Raw genomic sequence first — 23,376 nt, 5'->3', positions numbered from 1 at the left:
CTCCAATTCACAAAAGACAAGAGGCTGTCTTGGCAAAGAAAAGCTCATTCAAAGCGTTTCAAAAGGGAAGGCGCGCACCCGGCGTAAATCATGCAGAGGGGAAAGGGAACGTTTGCATGTGAAGCACATTTGTGTCACACATCAAATGGATCGCCCCTGCCGTTTGCCGCACGCCGGGGAAAAGGCAATCCGCGCTGTTCAAACATTCGGATGCGGCACCCGCAGAAATCTGATATCAATTAAAGAGCAAGTCACTGTCTTTTTTCCTCCGAGTCCGGCCAGGGGGAAATCCACAACACACTCATAAATGTCGCACACGTCTGCACTTAGTCGCTTGTCAAAGCCTCTATGAGCTCCATTCTGTGTCAGAGCTGGTCGGCAGTTCTTCTACATGACGTGAGAAGAAATTGAATCACTGTGTCCGTCAAAATGCCTCAAAATTGGACATGTAAACGTAGAGTTTTTGACAAACACGGCCACATAATGTGGTGGTGAGTCAAATGACCATGTTATACTGGGCTCAAACTGGCCTTGGCACTCAGCACATGTTCCACTGTTCCTGCCCCTGACCTTTGACCTGAAAATAATAGGAGAAGCCGGTATACAACACCATGAAAACAAACAAGGAAGACCTAGAATGACGCTCAACATGTTACCAACTAAACATCAGCTAGTTTGCAGCCTGTTATAGTCAAGCAAAAAAAATACCTAATACCGATGGACACACTTTTTCAATAAATAATTTCTCTGCTTGTGTTTTTACACTGGGGTTAAAGACAGTAGTCCAATTACATGGTGTAGTGGAGCTACAACTGAACGTGTCATCCACTTCCTCCGTGCACCTGCATTCCCCGCAGTTTTCAAGTTTTGCTGATAATGAAAATGTCATTACAGACGGATTAAATGTGATGGAAGTGGCGATGAGGGAATAGCCCGGGTTTGGGGGGGGGGTGGTGGGGAAAAAAAAGAAAGAAAAGAAAGTTGAAAGTACAGTACGAAAGAAACCTGGTCATCTTTAAGCGTCTTTGTTTGCCATTATTCTAATAATTTTACCGCCCCCGGACTTGTCAACTTGATTGATGTCGCTGCCTTTCCCCCAATCCCAGACCTCATCAACCTAGAACCAAACAGCAGCAAATGTAACAACATTGCCTACAGACCACCCCCCACCACCCACCCCCGCCAACACAACACCATGACAACCCCACTCCTGCTCCTCTGTGGGCAAGCTCCCCCTCCAGGCAGTTCCCACTGCTGAATTTACTCTGAAAATGTACAATTGGCTGTTGTGTCCCAAGTGTTGCATTGGACCAGCTCGCAGTAAATGAACCATGTCAAAGACCAGTCTTTCAGTCTTGATTACATCCCCTCTGCCTCTCTCTCTCTCTCTCTCTCGCTCCCTCTCGCCTCCATAAATGCGGCGAAACTGAGCAAAAGCCACAGCTCAGAGCACACTATTATTCAAGCACCTGAGTTCACCCACCCACTCATTCTGGAGCCAAAATGGCCGACACCGTTCTCCACCAGTGGCCGCTTTGATTGACTATTTGTAGGTGTTACTCGGAACATTGTTGCCGGGAAGAGAGACGTCGTAGAGGGACTCCGTCTCCTGAGATGCAGTGAGAAGAAAAGCAGGTGATGCCAAACCGAGACCATATGCAGGCTATAGGGCAAGGTGCCGCAGATCGATAGCTGAAACCATATTTAATGTCTGGACTCTCTCAAACCACAGTGGTATAGCATTTGTCTGACTGAAGCCAGTCATCTCCTCTTTATATTGCAGTTTTCAACAGTATGTAATAATGCAGGATATATCACGACGGAGACTTCCACATTTCCTTTCCTTTCCTTTTCTTTGTAGGGAGAAGCGCCCAAATACGAGGACTAAAAGCGATATTAATTGGATACAGACTCGTTCCACTTTTAAATGGCATCTGTTAATAGACAAAGACATCTGTGGTTGTATGTATTGTTGGTATTTCACCAGAGGGTTAAGGATAAGTCTTCCCGCCACGAACGGCAATAATCATCCGTAGGTGATCACAAACTAGACCGAGGCTGTAACCTCATTCATATTTGAATTAAATCACAGTATCACTAAAAGGCCCAACAGAAGCGAAACGCACATACAAGGGAAAAAAGAAGAAGAAGAAGATCATTTTCAAAAGCCCAGCCTCACTTCATATTTCAGTTGATTTGATAGCAGATACCTTTGCGAGGCCGCTCGTAACTCCAGCTGCCCTGTGACCTTCATTCTTCAGCAGGCAGGTAGACTCTTCCAGCAGCTGACAAGATTTATCGGGCCTGGCTAATAGCCTGCTCTCTGCCAGGTAAAGCTTCATCGATACAGAGGCTCCTCCTGCCCCTGCCAACGCTCCGCTAATGAATAGTTCTGCTTTCTTTTTTTTGCACACATCTGCAAGGTCTTTACCACAGGTGCTCGTGATCGTGTCCACACTGAAGCGGGTTTTAAATTCACACCTTAGCCACGGGAGTGTCCAAATAAATAAATAGCTTTGTTGGGGCGGCAGAGGACCTCACAGTGCCTTGCTCGAGGGCGCTTGTAATTACTGGCTGAAGAGAAGCTACCGCGCCGCACTCGACTACTCAAGCTTGACGTGTTTTTTTTTTTGGTTTTTTTCTTCTTCTTCTATAAAATATAAAGTATTGCTCCAGCCTTCGGGCTCCAATCTGCCTTTGTACGCATGTGTGCAGAGAGTCTGTGTAATAACCAGACACACACACATACAAATATAATGAACTTGCTTTTCTTGGGTAAACACAGCGGCACAGACAGACAAACACACACACGCACACACACAGGATATTGAAACCCTCTCAGGCATGTCACAGTGTGTGTGTGACTGCCGTGGAGGATGATGGAGAGGCTGAACTGCTTAGCCCCACTCCTCCACCCCCCGTTTGCTCTGCTTTCCAGCCCTCACACGCACACACGCACACACGCGCACACACGTTGGTACTGTACTGCACACCCACACACTTTCGCTCACACCTGTGCACCCACGTTGACACTACTGTGGGTTTGCCCGCTGAGGAGACATGTGCACAAACTTTCACAAAGGTCCCCCCGGGCTTTGATGGATGGTCTGTGAGTGCTGTACCTCCTGTTTCATACACGTATAATCTCATTTGGGGGGTTGGGGGGGGGCGGGGGGCTCACGGTGGGGCGCTGCACCCAAACCGGGGCTAGTGGTCCCCGTCCTCTCCCTCTAAACAAGTCAAGTCATATCCAATAGGCTCTGCTGCTTAGCAAATATGTGTGACTGCACCCTATTAGTCCTTTACTCTCTGTATGAAACACAAAGCTTTCAGATGCATTATTTAGCCCCGACAAATCCTAATGTGTCTTATGCAGTCATGAGAGCTCAGTGCATCTTAATATTTTAGCACTTTCTTAATATAAAAAAGACAAAGTCAAAAAGGGTTTAGATGGATTTTGCAGAACAGGTGCATGTCTGTAAAGACAAAACCTGAACCCAGGGTGAAGGTTGTACTTATTAAACACGCTCTAATTACTCTGGTTAACTTGGTTTTATTTCCGTCACCTATTTTCCACTCGCCGGTAACTTCTCTACATATCATGTGTACCTGCTGCCGACGTGGTCTTGTGCTGCTGTAGCGCATATCCTCCAAGGTCTGAGGTGTTGGTAGTTCAGAGATGCTGCAGATACTGGTTAGGATGAGTTACTGTTGCCTCTCTATCGTCAATCTCCGCTGACCTCTGGCATCACGAACCGCCGCTCACAGGATATTTTCAGTTTTACTGACCATTCGCCGTAATCCCTAGAGATGGTTGAGTATTTCCGAAACTGGGACGTACTGGGATGTCACTTTGTGACGAGCCGCCATGTGACTAGCTGATTAGATATTTGCTTTAGGTACACCTGTGTTCAACTGCTGTCTTGGAGTAGCCGTGTCCTCAGTGGAAAAGTCAAAGTCGCTCTTTGTGTGTTGTAATCTGAGCTGCTCTGTTCTTTCAGTCCTGAGGTGCATTCATGTCCGTGCACGCGTGAATCCCTCTCTGTGAAACCCCTTTGGACCTCACCACCCAGGTGGACACGGTAATCTTTACCTCTCACAAACACTGTAAACACACCTGGCACCTGGCCACCGTGGTGCTGTTAAAGCAAAAAAAAAAAAAGAAAAAAGCACTGCAGCTGGCATTTCTGTGAGCCGCACAATGCACAGCATTGATATGCTCACAGTGGCAGCCCTGCTAACTAGCTGCCAGCCACCTTGCAGACCAACTAAGGTGCTTTGTCGCCTTCAAAGCAGTTTTAAGAGCGCACATTCGCCGACGGAATCGTCTCGCGCGGAGAATAAACTCGGCGCTGTGGTCTGCAGTTTGCTGGACTGTTTGTTGTTGTTGTGGAGTTGTGGTCACCCAAGCATTCATTTGGATATGAGATACAACAATATGTATGTGTAACCTTTTTGTTTTTTTTTCCTGAAGAAAACCAGGCAAGCTCTCTCTGAAAACATACCTGACACTCACTAAAGACCCATCTAATAAAATCTACATCAGCTTAAAGTGAAGTTATCTTTATCCACATCACAGCATAGGCCTGTCTGACAAGTTGCAAACTGAAGTCTGTGTCACTTTGTAAACCAGTCTCAAAATCAACATGGCACACGGGAGTTGCTGATCCACTTTTGCCTCCATCAGTACATTCACACATGTTATTGTGTGACTGAGGTGAGGTGATTCTTCATACATCAGCAAACACAGTCTTAGGTTATTATAGATTTAAGCTGAAATAGATATGTGTTGGTAAGAAGTTTGCTTGTTTCATCTGTGTTTTCATGTGTCAGAACCTCTTTAAGCTGCACTCGGGAAAAAAAAACTGACCTATCCCTTTAATAAATCAGTTCATTTTGCAATAAGGAGCTTTTCAGTTGACTGCCAGAGGAAAATGTGGCACTCAGTGGTAAATTATGGACCGGTGTAACTAGCTTTCATGGCTGTTATTCTCATCTTCACGAAGGCCATATGTGACAACATGGCGGGCGCTGCCCGCTTGCTCGCGGTTCCCTTGACATCCTGCACCCATGTGAGCACCGCTGACAGTGAGCGATTCATCTGATGAATCACGGCGAGGGTGGAATAAGAAAGGGAGAGGAAATCAAGCATACAAATCATAGATTCTATATCAAAATGAATGTTGAATTCAAATCTCATGATTTCAAAACAGAAGACTACATCCCGGTAAACACCCCTCTGCCACCAACAAAACGGATTGTGACCTCTCTCACAACCAAAAAAAAATGACATTATAATGGGCCTGACTGACATTTTTGCAGTTTCGATGAGGTACAGTGTCACAGTAAATAAAACACTCTTGGCCCATTAGTTTCACAAACAACCCTTATGTCTGATCTGTGTTGTTAGTCAGCTCATTGGCGGGGAAGTATTCCCCAGGGTTTGCTCCCGCGGCACAGCGAAGTGATGTTCTCATTTAGCCCGCTGTAGTTTCTATACGAGAGGACAGTTCGCAGAGGAAACAACAGCACGGGCGCGCTCGCGTATCATGGACCTTGTGAGCCTTGTAAAAGTCAATTTACTGTACCAATTCCCTAACAGTCGCCGTGGAAAACAAGTCTGCAACAGGGCTGAGTGTGCGATGATTGATAGTGCCACAGGAGAGGCAAATCTGCAAATATGAATCGGCTTTATCCTGGTGTGAGCCCTATCTAATGCGATCGCCGCCGGTATGAAATGAAATTCCATTTTCGATGACACCAAAATTGAAAAGAAGCAGCGAGAGGAAGGTGGCATCCTTGACACTGCCACTTACAATCAGCAGCGTGGAGAGCAATCAAGGTGGCATGCGGCTTAAATTTCTTGTCTGTTTCTTTCCCTTTCTTCACTCTCCTTTCTTTCTCTTTCGGGCATCTTATCGCGACAGACGACGCAGATGAGCGCAGGGCATCTGGAGCGCGTTCAATCGTGTATTTATAGTACCATAAAGACATCTTGAGCTGCCTGGCGTGTTTAGAGTATGATAAAAATAATAAAAATAAAAAGTAAAGAAAGGGAGACAAAGAACAAGAGATGAGGCAATGCCTTTGCAAAGTTAGCCCTACAGGTAACAGCCTCTACTGTATATTAACACATTATACAGAGTAATATGGCAGAAAGTGGAGAAACCAGCGATAGCAATATCCTCGCGTTTCTCACTCCATCTCCTCAATTTCTACTGGTGCATCAGGTGAGTCTAATCCTTCAGATTAGTAATTGCTTTAGAGCAAATGCATTCGAACCAAATTACACGAGAAAACGCTGCCCGCTGCAGAAAAGCACCGCAAGCCTTTCTCCGCGTCCCCAACTCCTTTCATTTCTCTTCCCAGAACATAAACAACAGAAGCCGGAGCAGCCATATTGAATTAAGCGACGGATAATGGATCCAAAACAATTTTGATAAAATTAGCCACAGTCTGCGGTGCGCCCGCACCACACAAAGGACAAGTGCTAATGACAATGTGGCAGTAAACAAACCGGCTCAATTGCACATAATCTCATTTCTTAAGATTTCCATAAAGTGTTTCTTTTTTCACCTGGGTATCACCGTCTGAATTTAATTCAAGTCCCTTTGCGACACCCTTTCAGCGCAGTTTAAGTTCTTACCTGTATCCAGGATCTTTATAAAAACACGAGACTGAAACAACAGCTACTTTATCTTCTCCTTCCTCCTAAAATATCCGCAACAATGGGAGAGAACGTGGGATGACAAAACATGTTAAAGCTCCTGTGGCAGATCTTATCAAGTAATTATCTCATTGAGCTCAATGAGTGACTGACTGCCACAACAATTTCACAGATAAAATCACACAAGCTGCAACGGGGGTTTGTGGGGTGGGGGGGCTTTCTATGCCTGCAAATTCCAGGCCGTTTGTGCTGAATGCTAAAGAAAACACGGCAGACAGTGGCGGCATTGTCTCTTAATCCAAAGGAGCCGACGTTCAAATAAAAACTGTAGGGTCACTGAGGTTCACTTTCGTGAGATTCGTTTAGGTTCGGCTGTGGCTTCTCCTAGGTGTTTAGGCGGCTACATTTTGGAGGGTTAAAAAACAAATTAGGCTGAAGGCAAATGCCCCACATTTCCATATTGGTTTCCTGATCTGCCCGAGGAGCATGAGGCGCCATCACATCTCGTGTTAGATGGTCAGAGCGAGGATTTGCTCGATGCAAATCAGCTGCTCTGTGGCCGTATAAAAATCTTGTGCGGGAGGTCGTTGCCCCGACGCGGTGCCGGAGGAACAGCTGGCCAGAGCACGGGAGGTGAACACCCGGGCTGAGTTAAGGGCAATGCCCGATTATGCTTGCAGCATCGACCCTGAGGCGAAATAACCTGGTGCTAGTTTGTGGAGCGGGGGCTTTTGCCTGCCCTGAGGGGCTACGCTTTCCGAGAGCATAAAACACAAGCTGCTGTGGCTCACTACTGATTAAAAGCGATCCACCTGGACGCGAGTGGCTCTTTGAAGTGCGATGATAAAACAAAAGCTGACGCTTTGTGATAATTCAACGGCTAAGTGATTTCATTCCTCGCCGCGTTATGGTCGGACAGCGTTTATTTTTCTGGCACAGGATGGAACGGACGCTACTGCCAAAAGTAATAAAGTTAAGTGTTGTGTTAAAGGCATACACTGCTCATCAGCGTGTGGATGCAAGGATTTAGAAACAGAAGACACCGTAGGCCCAGATAGGCAAAATGTCCCACGCCACCCAAAAATTCAAAAACAGAACAGAGAACCGTGAACGTTACAGCCTAACAATCTTAAGCCTCTTTCACACTAAAATGAGCGGTTATACACCACTTGCAATCTCCTCTTCTCCTCGAATTAGCTCCCTTATCTCGCTGTCATGCCCGTGTTGATGATGAAACCGAAACACAGCCGAGCGCTGTCCCATTTTGTAAAAAGTACGCGGTTTGCTCCAGACTTTTAATGGCTCTTTACACGCTAACAAGCAGAAGATGGACGTGCCTGAATTCGCATTGCTGGCAAAAATGAAAAAATTGCAGTTTCAATGAACACAATTTCACTTTTTCCAAAAAAAAATCAATTTTTCTCTCTTTTTAATTGTTCTAAACAAATTAGAATTATAATCCATAATGTTGGAGACAAACTGAAGCAAATAAAAACCCAGAATCATTCAATCTGGGGGGTGACCGTTGAACGTTGATTTCATACATTCTCACTGATCAAAAAAAAAGGTTCAAATTTTGGATTAAATGGGATTCTTAAGCAGGGGTGATGGATATTTGAGAATACTCACTGAATAACTCAGTATCATTCTGAGAGTTGGAGATTGGTTAACATTCAAGCAGGCCTCGAATCAGGCCAGCACGGTAAAAACTATAAAAGCGATCTTTAGATATTGATTAAACATCTGACAAGCTATATACCTAAAGGCTCATCTCGCTAATAAACTCCCTTTGTTTCCTGGTTACCTGGTTACTGACCAACCAGGTAGCCGCTGCACTTATGGGAAGACTAAGCGTTAGTGAGAAGGGAAAAAGACGGAACCTGATACCTCGGAGATTACACTCTACCCTATTCTCTCTCCCTCTCTCTCCCTCTCTCTCTCTCTCTCTCTCTCTCTCTCTCTCTCTCTCACACACACACACACTCTGCCGCTTTTCTCTTTCCACCCGACCCCAAGTCCCCTGTGAAACAGTAGGGGCCATTTTGCCCACCGCTAACAGAGCCGTCTTTCTTGTGCCTGTCTCTATCTCTTCCCACAGATGGACAAAAAGAGGGAGTGGTAGAAGAGACGGGACACTGGGTGTCAATCAACCTTGTTTGTGGCAAAAAAGAAATGTAGACAAAAATGGAATAGTGCAAATAATATATGTCAAGGAGGTAAAACATTTAAGGGAATTATTTCTCCTTTTAAATGTCTCCTACTGTTTCGCACAGAGTGTGCCCTTAACCGAGGCCCACAAGTGTCCTTAAGTGTCTCATTATGCATTTAGCTGTAGTGGCACTTACCTGACAACAGAATTTATTTTTTTTTTTTTAAATTCTGCGTCCCTAAAATCAAGTCCATGACCACTTCACTACCTTATCCACTATAGAGGTTGCTGTTTTATGCCATAATTGAAGCACATGAACACACACACCTTCTCCTCTATCAGCTCACTTGTGCAGCCATAAATTACCTTCTATTCCCTCCCGGCTGAATGATTATTTAACAACTTTAATATCTGCGTACAATTGTATATTAAAAAACCTAAACAGGCTACAACCACAACTGACATTCCCCAGCAGGCCAGTAAACACTCACTATTACTATATTTATTACAACTTAAGTACTCAAACTGAGTGGCCTTTACCACAAGAAAATTCTCTTTATAGTCAGTGCACACTATTTTCACTGTATTCAAACAAATGCTTAGTCCATAAAAGTTGCTGCAGCAGTAATGTACAGAGTAAATAAATAATTATATGAATGGGGCACAGTGACACACAATACACACTGCTGCCGCAGCAGCAAATAGAGTGCCCTTTTAATTATGCAGGAGACATCCGAAAGCAACAGCACTCCTCACACCCTGGGAAGCAACTAGGCGAATACACCATATTAGAAGCTGTTAGAGGAAAAAAGGAAAAGAGGAAACAAAAAGAGCGGGAGAAGAGGAGGAAAGGGGAGATTAAAATAAAAAAAGGAGCCAGCGATGCATGGGGCGGGATGTGGCAGAGGCTGGAAGACAATGAGGGGGGGAAAAAACAAAGGGAATACAGATAGCATTTGTGGCTGCAAAAAAAAAAAAAAAATCTCAAGGATGTAATACAACGAGGCCAGAGGAGAGTTTGAGAAGGGAGGCTTCACGTGACAGCGGGCGGCGAGTATAAAAGCGTGAACATAGAGATCTCGAGAAAGAAAACAAAAAACACACAGTGACAGGAAAAAAAGTAACTCCTGTGAGCTAAAGGAGTAACTGCTGAGGAGGATCAATAATGCATTAGAATGCCATAGAAAACACATAAAACAGCAGTGTTCCTTTGCCTGAAAAAAAACAAAAAACGCAAATGAGATGGCTTCATGTTTATGTATTACCCTTTGTGCTCCCTACTGTTGTTGCACCTAAGAGTGAAAAAAAAACAACTAATGAACTAATAAAAGCCACATTTACTGGGATTTCAGTGCATTGTGCCACCTACACCTGTGTTCAATAGAGGAAAAAAGCTCAGTGAGGGAAGGAAAGAAGAAGGTGAGGCTGAGGAGGCCTGGAGAGCAGGTGAAAAGATGGCAGATGTGTATATATGAGCAGAAAGATAAGGGAGTAAAAGGAGCCGAGGCTTTAATATGGGCGGCGATATAAAAATGTCAGCTTTCACTGCCAGGTCAATGAATTGATGCAGACCCTGAAGTGCAGAAGAATGTTAATATGACTTCCTGGCCAGATGTTCCCACTCAAGCCAAGACTGTAAAAAAAAACTGACTCACCAACCATACAAAGCCATGTTTGTACTACATTCAACCTACATCTACCTCTCGCTCTCCTTTCTGCCTTTGTTTTTTTGTCTCGCTCCCTTTCAGAAGAAGAAAAGGTAGCCTTGTCACAGACAGGGAGCAGGGCAGGGCTTGACACGGCTAAGAGAAGAGTGCAGTCAGTCCCTGCCACGTTCCCCCTCTGGGAGAAAATAGCTGCAAACCAAAGCCTTATGTGAGCTGTCTGGAACACTTCTGACACATATTTGCCAAGGCAGTCTCAACACATGATCCGAATGAGTCAAAAAAGTTTTGGTTTAAAAAAAAAAAAAAGGATACCCCACGTTTCCTTCCCTTCCTAATCCAAACCTTACTCTTTTAAATATTACCTGTGAACGGCACTCCGAACCAAAACAGATCAATACCACTAACTTGACACACATTAGCACCATAAAGGCAACAAGACTACTGAGACTAGCCCTGTCAGAAAGCATTATGGTAGAGAGAACACTAAGAGGAAGAAACAGGAGACATTTAAGAGTAGTGGAGGGGAAAGGAGAAAAAACACAGAGATGTTTCTTCTTACCTGTTTGTTGTACTTGTTGATAGTTTGACTGCTGTAGTCAGAGCAGTGGTCAGATCCAAGGGAAATGTTATCTCCGGTGCCAACAAAGGTATTAGCAGGGGGCAGGTCCTGAACTGCCTGGTGCTTTTTTCCAGCGGTTGGCGACTGCGGATGAAGCTGGACCGTCGGGAGTGGTGAACTGGACTTGTAGTGTCGTGCCAAATCTGGGCTCCCCGGCCCTCCGTTGACAGAACGGTAGCGGCCCATGCCTGGACTGTCCGACAGCTTCTCGTTGACGCTGTCGTAGCGCTGTCCGTTGGGTTTGGAGGCCTCAACGGTGACAATGCTGCTGTAGAGCGGCTGTTTTGATTTCTGTTTCTTCCTGTCTTTCTTGGGCTTCTTGGACTTGTCGTGCTGCTGTGGCGTAAAGAAGTCCTCGTGGTCCTTCTTGCCGGCCTCGTAGCCATTCTTATTCTTGGGACGGCAATAACGAGCCATGACAACAACAAGAATAATGAGGATGACCGTCATGATGCCCGAAACTACTCCGATTACAATGCTTAACCGCTGTTTGCTGAGATCATAGTTGGGGTCACCGGCAATGTTTGTGTTAAGAGACGTGCTCAGGCTCTTAGCCACCTGGGCCTCCACAACTGTGGAATTGTAAAGAGTCTCATTGACATACACGTGGACCAGTGTCGTGGTGCTCTGAGAAGGCAGCCCTCTGTCATTCACCTGCACCACTAGTCTGTGGAGGCCATAGTGCTTCAGCTCCAGCTTCCTCACCAGTGAAATGACCCCAGATCCTCCATCAATCTCGAACAGCTTGAAGGGGTTTCCCCCGATCACGCTGTAGTTCAGGTCCGCATTGATGCCGGTGTCGGAGTCAGTGGCAATGACAGTTCTGACGACTGTTCCGATGTTAGTGGCAGGGTTGAGAAGCGTGTAGGAGCTGTTGATTGGGAAAGTCACCATTGGTGCATTGTCATTTTCATCCATGACAAAGAGAGACACTGTGGCAGTGGCAGATCTGGGGGGGTCACCACCATCCACAGCTTTGACGCGGAAGGTGTACGTGGTTTTCTGCTCTCTATCAAAAGACAGCGTGGAGAAAATAGTCCCAGTGTCATTCTCAATGGAAAAGATGTCCGCCTCTTCCTCAATAAAAAGGCTCATCTCTGCATTCCGGCCTTTGTCTGCATCAATCACTGTAACCATGCCAACGGGGCTGTTTGGCTCCAGGTTCTCTTTGACATAGAAGGTGAACACATCCTGCATGAACTTTGGCTCATTGTCATTCTTGTCGGCCACGAGGACGACCACTGTTGCGGAGCCCTGAAGCGTGTTTATGCCCTTATCTTTGGCTATCACTTTGAATTCGTAGCGCTCCGTTTGCTCTCTGTCCAAAATGGTGTTTACTCGGATGTCTCCGCTGTCTGCATCAATGGAGAAAATCCCATTCACTGATGAGTCGAGGGAATAAGCTATTTCAGCATTCTTCCCACTATCTGCGTCAATAGCCACCACTGTTGTCACCCTCTCGCCTGGGGCATTGTTTTCTGGAAATGACACCTCGACAACATTCTGGCTAAAGATAGGAGGGTTGTCATTGGTGTCACCCACTTTGACTATTAGAGAGTTATTACTCGCCAGACTGGGGCTTCCGGAGTCCACGGCCACAATGACCACATTATATTCCTGTGTGGCCTCATAGTCCAGCGGTGCAGATGTGTGGAGGAAATATTTCTTTTTATTCTGCTCGCCCTCCATTTCACTTGCAGGTTTGAGCTGAAAGGGCACATCCCCGACGACCGTGCAGGTCACTATGCCATTTTCCCCCTGGTCTCGGTCCGACACCTGAACTAAGGCAATGGGTGTGTCCACCACCACATCCTCAGCCACATTAGCTATACCATCTTTCAAGAAGATGCGTCCGATTTTCCGTATCTCAATCGCAGGAACATTGTCATTTTCATCCTTAATGTTCAGCACCACTGTCGCCTTGTCCATTTTAGGTGGCTGGCCGCGGTCACGGGCCATTACTGTGAACCTCAGTTGGCTCACTTCTTCACGGTCGATGCGGTGCAACACGCTCAGCCACCCCGTGCTCTCGTCCAGCCTCAGCAGCCTCCTCACCGACTCCGTGGCCGCCCCAAACACATACTCAATCTGACCATTAACCCCCACGTCTGCATCCGCTGCTTTGAGCTGGAGTATGGGGGCACCGGGGGAGCTGTTCTCTGGCAGGTCCGCTTCGTACACACTCTTCTCAAAGCGGGGGCTGTTGTCATTCACATCAGTGATCATCACCCGGAGGATGGCCTGGGAGGAGCGAGGGGGATCTCCTCCATCCCTCACGCGCAGTGTGAGCTCATAAGAGTCCCTCTGCTCCCTGTCAAGGGCCCCTTTAATGATGAGCTGGGGCTGTTTCTCTCCATCAGTGGTGTCGGCAACTTGCAGCTCGAATACGCTGCTCCTACTTGCACCTTCATCAAACCTCCTCTTCCCTGAGTATGAATCCCCAGAGGAGCCCAAGCGCCTTGAGGTCTCCCCATTGTCCTGGATCAGCTCATATCTCTCTATTCCATTTCTGCCAAAGTCTCTGTCTGTGGCTGTGGGCAGCAGGTAAAGGGTTCCAATGGGTCTGTTCTCCTCCACTGACAGTGTCAGGACAGGGGAAGGGAACGATGGTGTGTTGTCATTTATATCTAATATGATGACTTTGCCCTCAAACAGGTCGACCCAGCTCTGGGCAGGTCCTATCACTGACACTTCAAAATCTATAAAGCACTCGTTCTCATCAAATATCATTTGGCACTGCTGCAGTTTCTCGCGGTCTATCCGCCTCTCGTTGGTGGTGAGCTCACCTGTTATGTTGTCTATTTTGAAAAAATCTGATCCTGACTCCAGCGTGAATGTCACCTCTCCAGACCCAGCGACGATGCCCAGGTCGGTGGCAACGTTCCCCACTCTGACATCCGCGGGTCCCTCCTCGGCCAAACGGTACCGGAGCACTTGCTTGGCAGCGGGCTGATTGACGAGCTGCAGGATGAGCATGCAATAGTACAAATAGTCCACTGCGCCAGTAGTCCTCATTGTTCCACTTGTGTTTTCTTTTTTTTATTTTTGAAAAAAAGAATTATGAAATCACTGATGTTAATATAAAAAATAGGGAATGTTCATCAGGAGCGAATAAGCCCTCAGTGTCGGGATGTGCAAGACTTCATCCTACATCGCTCCTGCTGCAGTGAAAAGCAGCAAGTGCACGATGCTCTCTCCTCTCTCCTCTTCTCTCCTCTCCTCTCCTCTCCTCTTCTTTTCTACCGCGGCACAGGATGCCAGTTGCTCTTTTCTTGTATTAGTAGAAAACAATAAAAGCCGCAAATGTTTTTGGTCTAAGTACACCAAGAGGCTCCTCTGCGCGCTCTGTGTGGTGAATTGTATGCGCGTAAAGGCGAAAAATGGTCACAGTCCGAAAATCATATGCGGCGCAAAGTACGATCAGTCCACATCGTGCGCCCTTTTACTTACAGTTTGCGGTCACAATAATCTCCTTTTTTGATGCTGGCTGCTGAGGCTGCAATATTCCCGTGTCCACTGATATGTCCACGTGTGTCAAATCGGGTCATTTAAATGCCCGCGCACGCAGGTTCCAAACTCATCACACGGCGAGAGAAGGAGCCCGTCAACTCTCCGACTGTTTGAGGATGTGAAGCGGATTACCTGTCCGGCTGCTGCTCTCCTTTTCCTCCAAGTCACTTGCAACAACCAGTACACTTCTCTCTTCTCGCTCGCTCGCTCGCTCGCTCTCTCTCTCTCTCTCTCTCTCGCTCTGTGTCTCACTCTCTCCTCCTCTCTTAGTGCCAAGTCCACAACGCGCAATCTCCTTAAAACAATCTGGGTTTTGTATTTAAAAAGGAGAGAGAGAGAGAAATTCAGGAAAGATATGTCCGATACAGCTGTGGTTGAATTCCTCACTGTGTGTCCAGCACATTCAGCATGTTCCTTCACCTGCAGACGCGCCGCATGTGTTGGCAGCCCCTATCTGCAGCACTGTGAGCGGGATCCACAAATGATATTGCAGTCTCTCGCTCCCCTCCGTCTCTCCTCCCTCTCCCTCTCTCTCTCTCTCTCGCTCTCTCTCTCTCTCTCTCTCCCTCCCTCCTGTGGTTTCTTCTCACCCGACAGCGCACCACGTAAACGGGGTCCGACGTTTAGGTCCCGATCGCAAGGTTCGTCACAATATTTGAGCAGTAAACCCAGACTGAATGAGGTGTAGATACATTAATATTGTCATTTTTTTCTCTGAGACGCACGTGGATTATAGCATAGTTGCTTCATGTGTGCCATATGACTCCTTTACGAAACACCACAAAACTGTCCATTTCCATTCATCCCACTTGGTATGAGGCAGTTTGTGTCATAGTTTAAACTCGACAAAGGACGTGTGTAACGGCTGTGCGGTGTGCAGTGCAAGCCACTGTCTTCGCCGCAAGAGACAAACCCGGAGCGTAACTTTTACGCACGAAACGCGACCAAACACAGCAGCGCTACGAGACAGAGAGCCAGACGCACGGCACGGGACGTGGGATCAGTGGTGGTGGCTGCTGTGTGCGCAAACGCCGCGGCGTGGTTGGGTACAAATATGTATGTATGTATGCGTGTGGGCGCCGGTGGCTGCATGTTTTCTCCGCGCGGCGCAGCGGGCTTTATATGTTGTTCCGTCAACTCAGCATCCAGGAATGGGAGTGTATGACTTTGAATTTTATGTCATTAAAAAAAAGAAAGAGGAATGAAAGGAGAAACTCCCCCCTGCGTGGTTCATTTCTGAAGATTAGAGTATGGGATTCTTTATGGTGCCACTGCGCAATCCCAAACTGAAAGATCTGTGTCCAAACACACAGTTCAGTGCGTGTGTGTGTGAACAATGTTGAGCAAACATCCAGTTGGTGTTCGGTGAGGAATAATAATCTGACCGGCACCGAGCTTTAATTCTTCCACGGATGCTAAGCAAAGCAAGACATGATGCACATTCTGTGAGCACACTTTGTCTGCGCAAATGTGGCTTGAATGCGCATTGGCACAGTAGAGTTGTGCACAGTAATGAAGTGGTGCTTTGATACGCATTTCTTTCTGTAATTTGGAGTTGTGGAGGAGGATGCTCTGTTGTTTTAAGAAATGGGGCAGTGCGGCGCTGCATGTGTGTCTGTGGGATGATACAGTGAACGAGTGTAATGAGCGAGTCGGGGACGGAGTGAAGACGAGAGGAGAGGAAAAGAGGGAGCCACACTTTCAGCAGCTGCGTCTCTCAGGCGCCTCTCTAGATTCCAGCAGTGGCCTTATCCTTGCTTACTAGCGCCCTCTATCGTCGCATTGAAATCAAACCCCCAAAATAGGTTTGTACTGTAAATCAGTCATGCTGCACGTGCCCTGTACCCTGTTAGTTCCTCTCAAAGCAAGATTTAATGAATACGTCACATGCACATATTTATGGGGAAAAGGTTAAAATATGAAGTAAAAATAATTGGATTCAAAAAATATGTATATATATATATATACAGTATATATATGTACTGTATATGTATATTTACAAATAGTACATGAAAATTAGGTTTAGATATCTGGATATTGCATTTATTACATCATTATGATTCTGAATATGTTTATTATACTTTAAAAGGGGCCCTTGCTGTTGTCCAGCACCTTTTTAATACTACTACTATGGCAAATAATGATGATGATAATAATAATAATTATTATAATAACAATAATAATAGGCCTATGTTTGACCTGCAGCACACCAAAAGTAAAGCTGTCAAAAGTGTATATTCAAGAGCAAATAATGTAATAAGTAACATTCATAATGGCACAAATCATGTCATTATTCATAATGGTGTTTAAAGGCTATAAAGAGCTATACCATAGAGTTAAAAGTAGAAATGGCTCCAATTTGTGTCAAATACCGATCATTGGAAACTACAGTCGTCTGTTTTGCTTCTTTTTCTTTAATCTTACATTATAGGTCACATGATCACTGCCGTGTGACATTGCTATGTGAGTATTGGATCTTTAGTTTTTCTACATTGGATATTCAAGTATTCAATTCGAGTGATCAATCCATGTCCTATCAGCATATGCCTAGAGTCACAACTTCCCCTTTGATAAGTGGTTTTCTATCCATAGATACAAAGATAGGTCAACTGGTGCTAAACTGACCAGTGTTTATTTTCACTCGTTGTCTTCTGTGTGTTTAGTAACATAAAAAAAACTGATCAATGACTTTTTGTCCCAAGCTATTGGGACATCAAGACACAAAGTGGGGCTGAGCATGAAAGCAACTCTAAGCTAATGTTTACTATCTGAGCCATCAAGCTTCACAAATCACCAGTGAAAATCATTATCATAGATGTGCACAGCATCGATCTTGCTCTCAAGTGGGTGAGTGGTCTAAAATGATGCCAGCCTAAGCTCTCTACGCCTTTACAAAGACCTCATCAGTGAACACCAGGTGTTTTGAAAACGAGATGTTCCCAAAAAGAAAAAAAAAAAGGTGATTCATACTCCCACACAATGACTGAGAGCAGAAAATTAAAACCATTTCTGATAAGAAATGATACATTGTTCCCCTTTTTCTTTGCCCAAAAGTAATTTTCTCACTGAATCTTTTTTTCATATTAATACATATTATGCAAAATACGAGGTAGGGGAGTGGATAGCAAAATATCTCAGAATACACCTCCCGAAACATTTCCCCTCAAACGCTCCCTCACATTCACTTATTTTGTTCCTGCATTGACAATCTAAAGGTGTTAATGAAATGTGGGGAGAGAAAATGAAAAATGGAGATGATTGCACAGTCTGCTGAATTAATGGTTTCCGTTTTATAAACATAATAACCGCACGGATGTCTGTGGGTCCCGTTTATGTTACTTCTTTTTTTGTACGGCGCTGCATGCATTTAGGGCAGCTGTCAGCTATGAAATGACACATCTGTTGTCCAGTGTCGCGCTTGTTTTGACACATTTAATGGACATAACAATCAATGGCAATCATAAAAAACAAACAGCTCTTAGATTCTTTTTACTCGGCTTTGCCAGTGATGTGTTTGTAGGGAGAAATGTTGCAGTTTAAAAGCGCCACGTAAGAAAAACAAGTCATCCCAGCAACTCTAGCGAAGTTGCTCAACTTGATAGAAAAGTAAAACGGACATCGAAGCTGTGCTGTGAGTTAAGTGTTTATTTATATGTTTGGTTCACGGTGTGTCTATGTCATCCCAAATTAAAAGTGACAGATGTGTGTCTTTAGAACAATATCAAACATTAACGTGATGATTTGTTTGTTGCTTTTTGTTCCTGCACTTTTGGTAGCTAACTCACTTACCTGGTCCATTTTTTATAACTTTATTCTTTTCAACTTGCTGTTTTGAATTTACCATTTGTGTTCATCTTATCCTGCCTTGTAGACTAGTTTATATTGTTTGCCCTCCACGTATTTAAATGTAATTTGTCGCTGTATGTCCTGGTTAATGTTCTTTCTAATGTTATATTCCCCTGTTTGAATGCAAACATGGGAATTCTGGTGAAAGACCTTGATGGTCAGTCACTTTTCCTGGATAAGTGTTCATACTTTGCATACATTAGCCATCGTTAAGGCTAACTCGTAACATTTTAACAGTTTTAATGTCAAACAATCCCTGTGTTCACATCGTGTGGTTTAAGTTGATGTAGATTGTGCAGTGTATCCTACACATTTGAACGGTCCTTATAGGCAACATCCTTGAACTTCGAGGATCTGGGATCCTTCCCTGTCTTTGAGAAACTTCCTCTTTGGATGAAAAGGTCGAGCTTCGGAAGAGGCCGCTGTCAATCACACCCGAAAACGTATGATGCTTTACTGTCTACTCTAAATGGCACCACAATTTACCAAACGGACATCACGTATCGAAGAAGACTTAAAACCGAAACCTCATAGAAACATAAAAATTAACTTGTATAGGAAACAAATGGAGAAACAGTGTGACATTGGCTTATCTTTCTTTAAAAAAAAAACAAAAAAAACAGTACATTTGGTACAGTTTTATTCGGGATATGGTCTTTGTTTTTGCACCTTAACAGGAAACCTCAGCCACTGTGGCACTGACACTTATTTATACACACTTTTGTAGCACACAAACTTGTAAGACATGATTTAGCTTTAAGCTAATTGATTGGATTGTTTGAACCAGGACAAAGTTGCCTCTTAAATTAAAGGAGACGAGGTATGGCTTAGAGTTTTCTTCATGACTGAACCCACACTTAATTCCATTTGTCTCCAAGGACTGTGCCTCATGTCCATAATTTTCTTTGGTCTTTGTTGATGCTTTTTTTTTTTTACCCCCCTTTCACTTGATAATAAAAAAAAAAAAAAAAGTGCAGAGTTTCTGCTCTTGAAATTTGAATGCAGGTGATTTGGCCACTGTTGACCTCTTTCTCATGTCTCATGTTGCTTTGAAAAGTCCCATAGAAACTGTGTGATTGCCAGTCTTTCTTTGTAGCCGGGGGAAAAAAAGAACCTGCTAATTGGCATTCAGAGGTGTTGCAGTTACCACAATGTTCACAGTTTCCCAGCCAGGCCTCGGATATTTTTATTTGTTTTTCGAAAAGGAAACTTCAAAATGACACAAAATTGACGGTTTAGCTTTGACATAGCCCTCATGTTCACGTATTTCCACATTAAAATTATACGTTTTTAAGACTGGGCTGTACATATATGCAGTATATATATACATACATGTATATATATATGTATATACATATATGGAAAATGCATTTGTGGGTTGAGCAGCAGAGTTGAGTATGTGGGTTGCGCCCATGAAACACTTGCCAAAATCTCGTCTGCCAACGCCAAACAGCTTATTCTGCTATTGACACTTGTTTGGTGTCGTTTAGTGGATTGGATGATTGAAGTCTGAAGAAAAGAGACATGTTGGCACTTGAACAATCTGTTCATTTGACAAAGATGTGGAAGAACCATATACAGCCACCACAGCCTGGCTAAAGTCACTGAATCAGTAGCTACTGGACAAAAACAAGTGGTGTCCAGTCCAGTTGCTACGGATGCTACATGCTGCATATGCAGCCTTTCCCTCACTGTTTTCCTTATTTGAGCTTATGTGACTGCACGCCCCCAGGAGAGAAATACAACCATTCATTAAGAATAATGCAAAAAAGTCAGATGATGGTAGACAGTGGGCCAGCACGCTCTTTGGCAGCTCTTTAGTACTGCTGCTCAAGAGGTAATATGTCACCCATCCACCACTTTGAATGGCAGAGAGAAAACATCAACAAGGAGTGACTCAACAGCACATAGAAGTGTCCAGCACTGTGATGGCGGTGTAGCTCAGCAAGCCTTTTTCTCTCCAACTCCCTCTGGCAAGTTGCTATTTTAAGACTCCCAAAGCCTTGTTCTTCCTTCTCCCTCTGGGATTTGCAAGAACTGCTGAAGAGATCACAATGCACAATAGCATTGCTTTAGAAAGTTTCAATATGCCCAGATCATTCAAGTCGTCACGGGGGGTTAACTTGATGGTGCCATGCTTCAAATATGAAAAGGAAGCAAGTGTTTCTTGTCCTCGTTTGTGTCGAAAATGAAAGTGCAAAATCCAGTTTGAACAACTGCAACACTTAACTTGCATGTATTTCCACTGATTTAACACCAGGAGTACTACAGCTTGTTGGTCTTGCGTTCTCAATCAGCATATCCTTGGGTTGCACGCTGAATGTGGAGGCTGTCTTTGGCTGAAAATGTGTCAGAAATCACACTCACACAAGAAAGAATACAAGCCGGGTCGGACTTGATCACAGGATTCACAAGCCTGAGTCATGCAAATGATATGATTGAGGGCAAAATCCTCATTCTGTTAGCCACATCCAGCTAATGTGAAGTGGGAGAAGTGCTACGTTTTGGTTATACGGATCCCTCTCAATTGTCTGGTTGCGAAACGGGAGTTCAGACTCTTCTGGCTTGTGACATCACAACAGGTTTCCAATTTGCCGAGAAAGCTGAAACACTCGTCTGGATGCAGAGTAATGCAGTGCAGATGGAGCCTCACAGTTTACAAGGGCTGGCTGTATATCACTCCCATCAGTACAAGGGGCATATACACTGTAGGCATTAGTCACCCTCCTCCATCTGGACAGTCAGTCACAACTTAATCACTGACACCAGTGACACAAGGGACGCCCTGCGTTCCAAAAGCCCCTTTAAACATCAAAGGGTTCTTCTCAAAGCGGCCATTCAGAGGCCATGTTCGGCGCGACGAGGGGAAGCTGTGGAGGCTATAATGAATGGATTGATCTGGAGCGCCTGTGGTCCGAGGCGGCTCGTATTGTGATAATACCAGTGTCAACACGCCATACCCCTCGCAACCCCCCCGCTGAGCCCAGATGAGCTGGGCACTCGTCAGAGAGAGAGAGCGGCCCCGAAAAAAAAAATCAAACACTTAAAGGGGAAGTTTCGACACAATAACCCCGCTAATTCCTCTCCCACTACCCGCTCCCCCCCCCCCCCGAAATGAAAAAAAGTACCCAGCCAGAGTGTGCAACACTAGCCACATTATTGAGGGAATAATAAGGATGAATTACCCCCTCCTTTTTCCAGTGACCTAAAAATCACATAGCATTCTAAATCTTGCCCGCGTGTCAGTGGCTCCCTGTCATTTGCTGGCATTCAAGGGAAAATAGTGGCTCTGTTTTGCGACACTCATTTTGTGTCATGGAATTGACAGGAGTGCCAAGGGTAGTCATTACGAATGCATTGTTACCTCTTGAGTGCCACTGCTGTGTACGTGTGCATGTGTACCTGTATTTGTTTCCTCTGTAGGACCTTTTCTGTCATAAACACGGACCATTAAGACCAACACCTGGTCTTAATGAGGCAGACACTCGTTTTCTGTGGAAGTGGTGAGGTTTATTAGGCTAAGGTTTGAATAGTGGCTAGGTGAAGGTTAAGGTCAGACATTGACTGGTTACAGTAAAGGTGAGCGATGGCGCTTTGTTTAGGCGGAAATGAATGGAAATCAACTCCGTGTCCTAAGAGGAATGGCTGAGCAAACCTTTGTGTGTGTGTTTGCCTGCCTGTCTGGTCTGCGCGTGTGTTTATCTGTTTATGAACAGCGTCGGAGTGTTTGTGTGCACTGTTTTCGGCAGAAAATAAGAAGACACCTGCTCGCCGATTCAGAGCCGGCTGTCAAAAACAGGAAAGAAAGTGTGGCGGTGGGAGAAAAAAGAAAAAGAAAGCCCAAAAAAAAAAAGAAAAAAAGGAAAAAAATAAAATAAAATGCCAGGCAGCCCTGAGATATATCTATTCTGGCTCCCAGCTTCCCTCAAGCTGCTGGTAGGAGACTTCAAAAATGGCTGCACTCCCTGCCACAGTGTGGGCTCTGCCCTGTCAAGATGTCTTTGAATGGAAAATACAATGTGAAAACTTTCCTCCTTTCTCTCTCTTCATCATTGTTTTTCTCCCTCTCACTCTCTTACTCTGTCTTCCGTCACCACCACTCCCTCCCTTATGTCCATCCTTCATCGCACACAGAAAAGGCATCTCATTCTCTCCGGTGTAGCTCTCATAGAATTCTACCTTTGCTCTGTAAAAAAAAAAACACTCCCCTCTTCTCTTTTTTTTCCTTCTCTCTCCGTCTCTCTCTGGAACGCCGCCAGAGCTCTCTGTCTCGGCGAGGTATCTGCCAGTCACTCAGAAGTCCATTCTTCACTAAAACATGATGTCTATCTCCTGGGTCCTGTCTGTAGAACAATGGAGGTTTTGGTACTTTTGTCAGAAGCCATTATGATCCGGGGAGTCAACAGTATTGCAAACAAAACCGAAAGGGGACAGAATTAATAAGGCGAGGTCAATTAACTGGCAACATCACCCTCACCAAGACACCCAAACCTTTTTAATCCATGTATTACATTATATTGGCTAAAAATATAGCCAGTATAAGATAAGATAAGTCAGTTACAGCATTGGACATATAGTCAAGGAGTGTAGAAAAAAATACTAAATACAATACAATACTACAAAGTAGAATGATATCTGCAATGTAAACAGAGCGCAATCATGTTATATAACACATGTGGCTATATTAGCCTCCAATCAGGCTTTGTGTATGAGAAAAAGAGGATAAACACGGACAGGTGATTACCTGTTCATACATTAACACATACTTCCATACATATGCACGTGTGTTTACATGTACATATGCGTGTATGTATATAGCAGGTGACACACGGAGGGAATAGAGAAGGTGATTTATGTTGTATATCTAATCTATTTATCCCATCTTTCTCAAAAAAAGTTTTTAATAGTGTTTTTTTTC

General features: G+C 44.8%; 1 protein-coding gene across 8 annotated transcripts in view; it reads right to left on the bottom strand.

The window, feature by feature from the left end:
• The window catches only part of pcdh7b (protocadherin 7b), a 113,869-nt gene extending 98,792 nt beyond the window's left edge, over positions 1-15,077 (bottom strand). For all 8 annotated transcript variants that reach the window (XM_058624108.1, XM_058624109.1, XM_058624110.1 and 5 more), the window contains exon 1: positions 11,043-15,077. In XM_058624108.1, the coding sequence (XP_058480091.1) occupies positions 11,043-14,117 (3,075 nt within the window). In that variant the 5' untranslated portion in view covers positions 14,118-15,077. The remainder of the gene's footprint in view (positions 1-11,042) is intronic.
• Positions 15,078-23,376: the final 8,299 nt, after the last annotated feature.

The sequence above is a fragment of the Solea solea genome, chromosome 3 (assembly GCF_958295425.1).
Source record: "Solea solea chromosome 3, fSolSol10.1, whole genome shotgun sequence".
Classification (NCBI taxonomy): domain Eukaryota; kingdom Metazoa; phylum Chordata; class Actinopteri; order Pleuronectiformes; family Soleidae; genus Solea; species Solea solea.
Note: the sequence above shows the minus strand (reverse complement) of the source record. Positions and strands in the feature narration are given on the sequence as shown.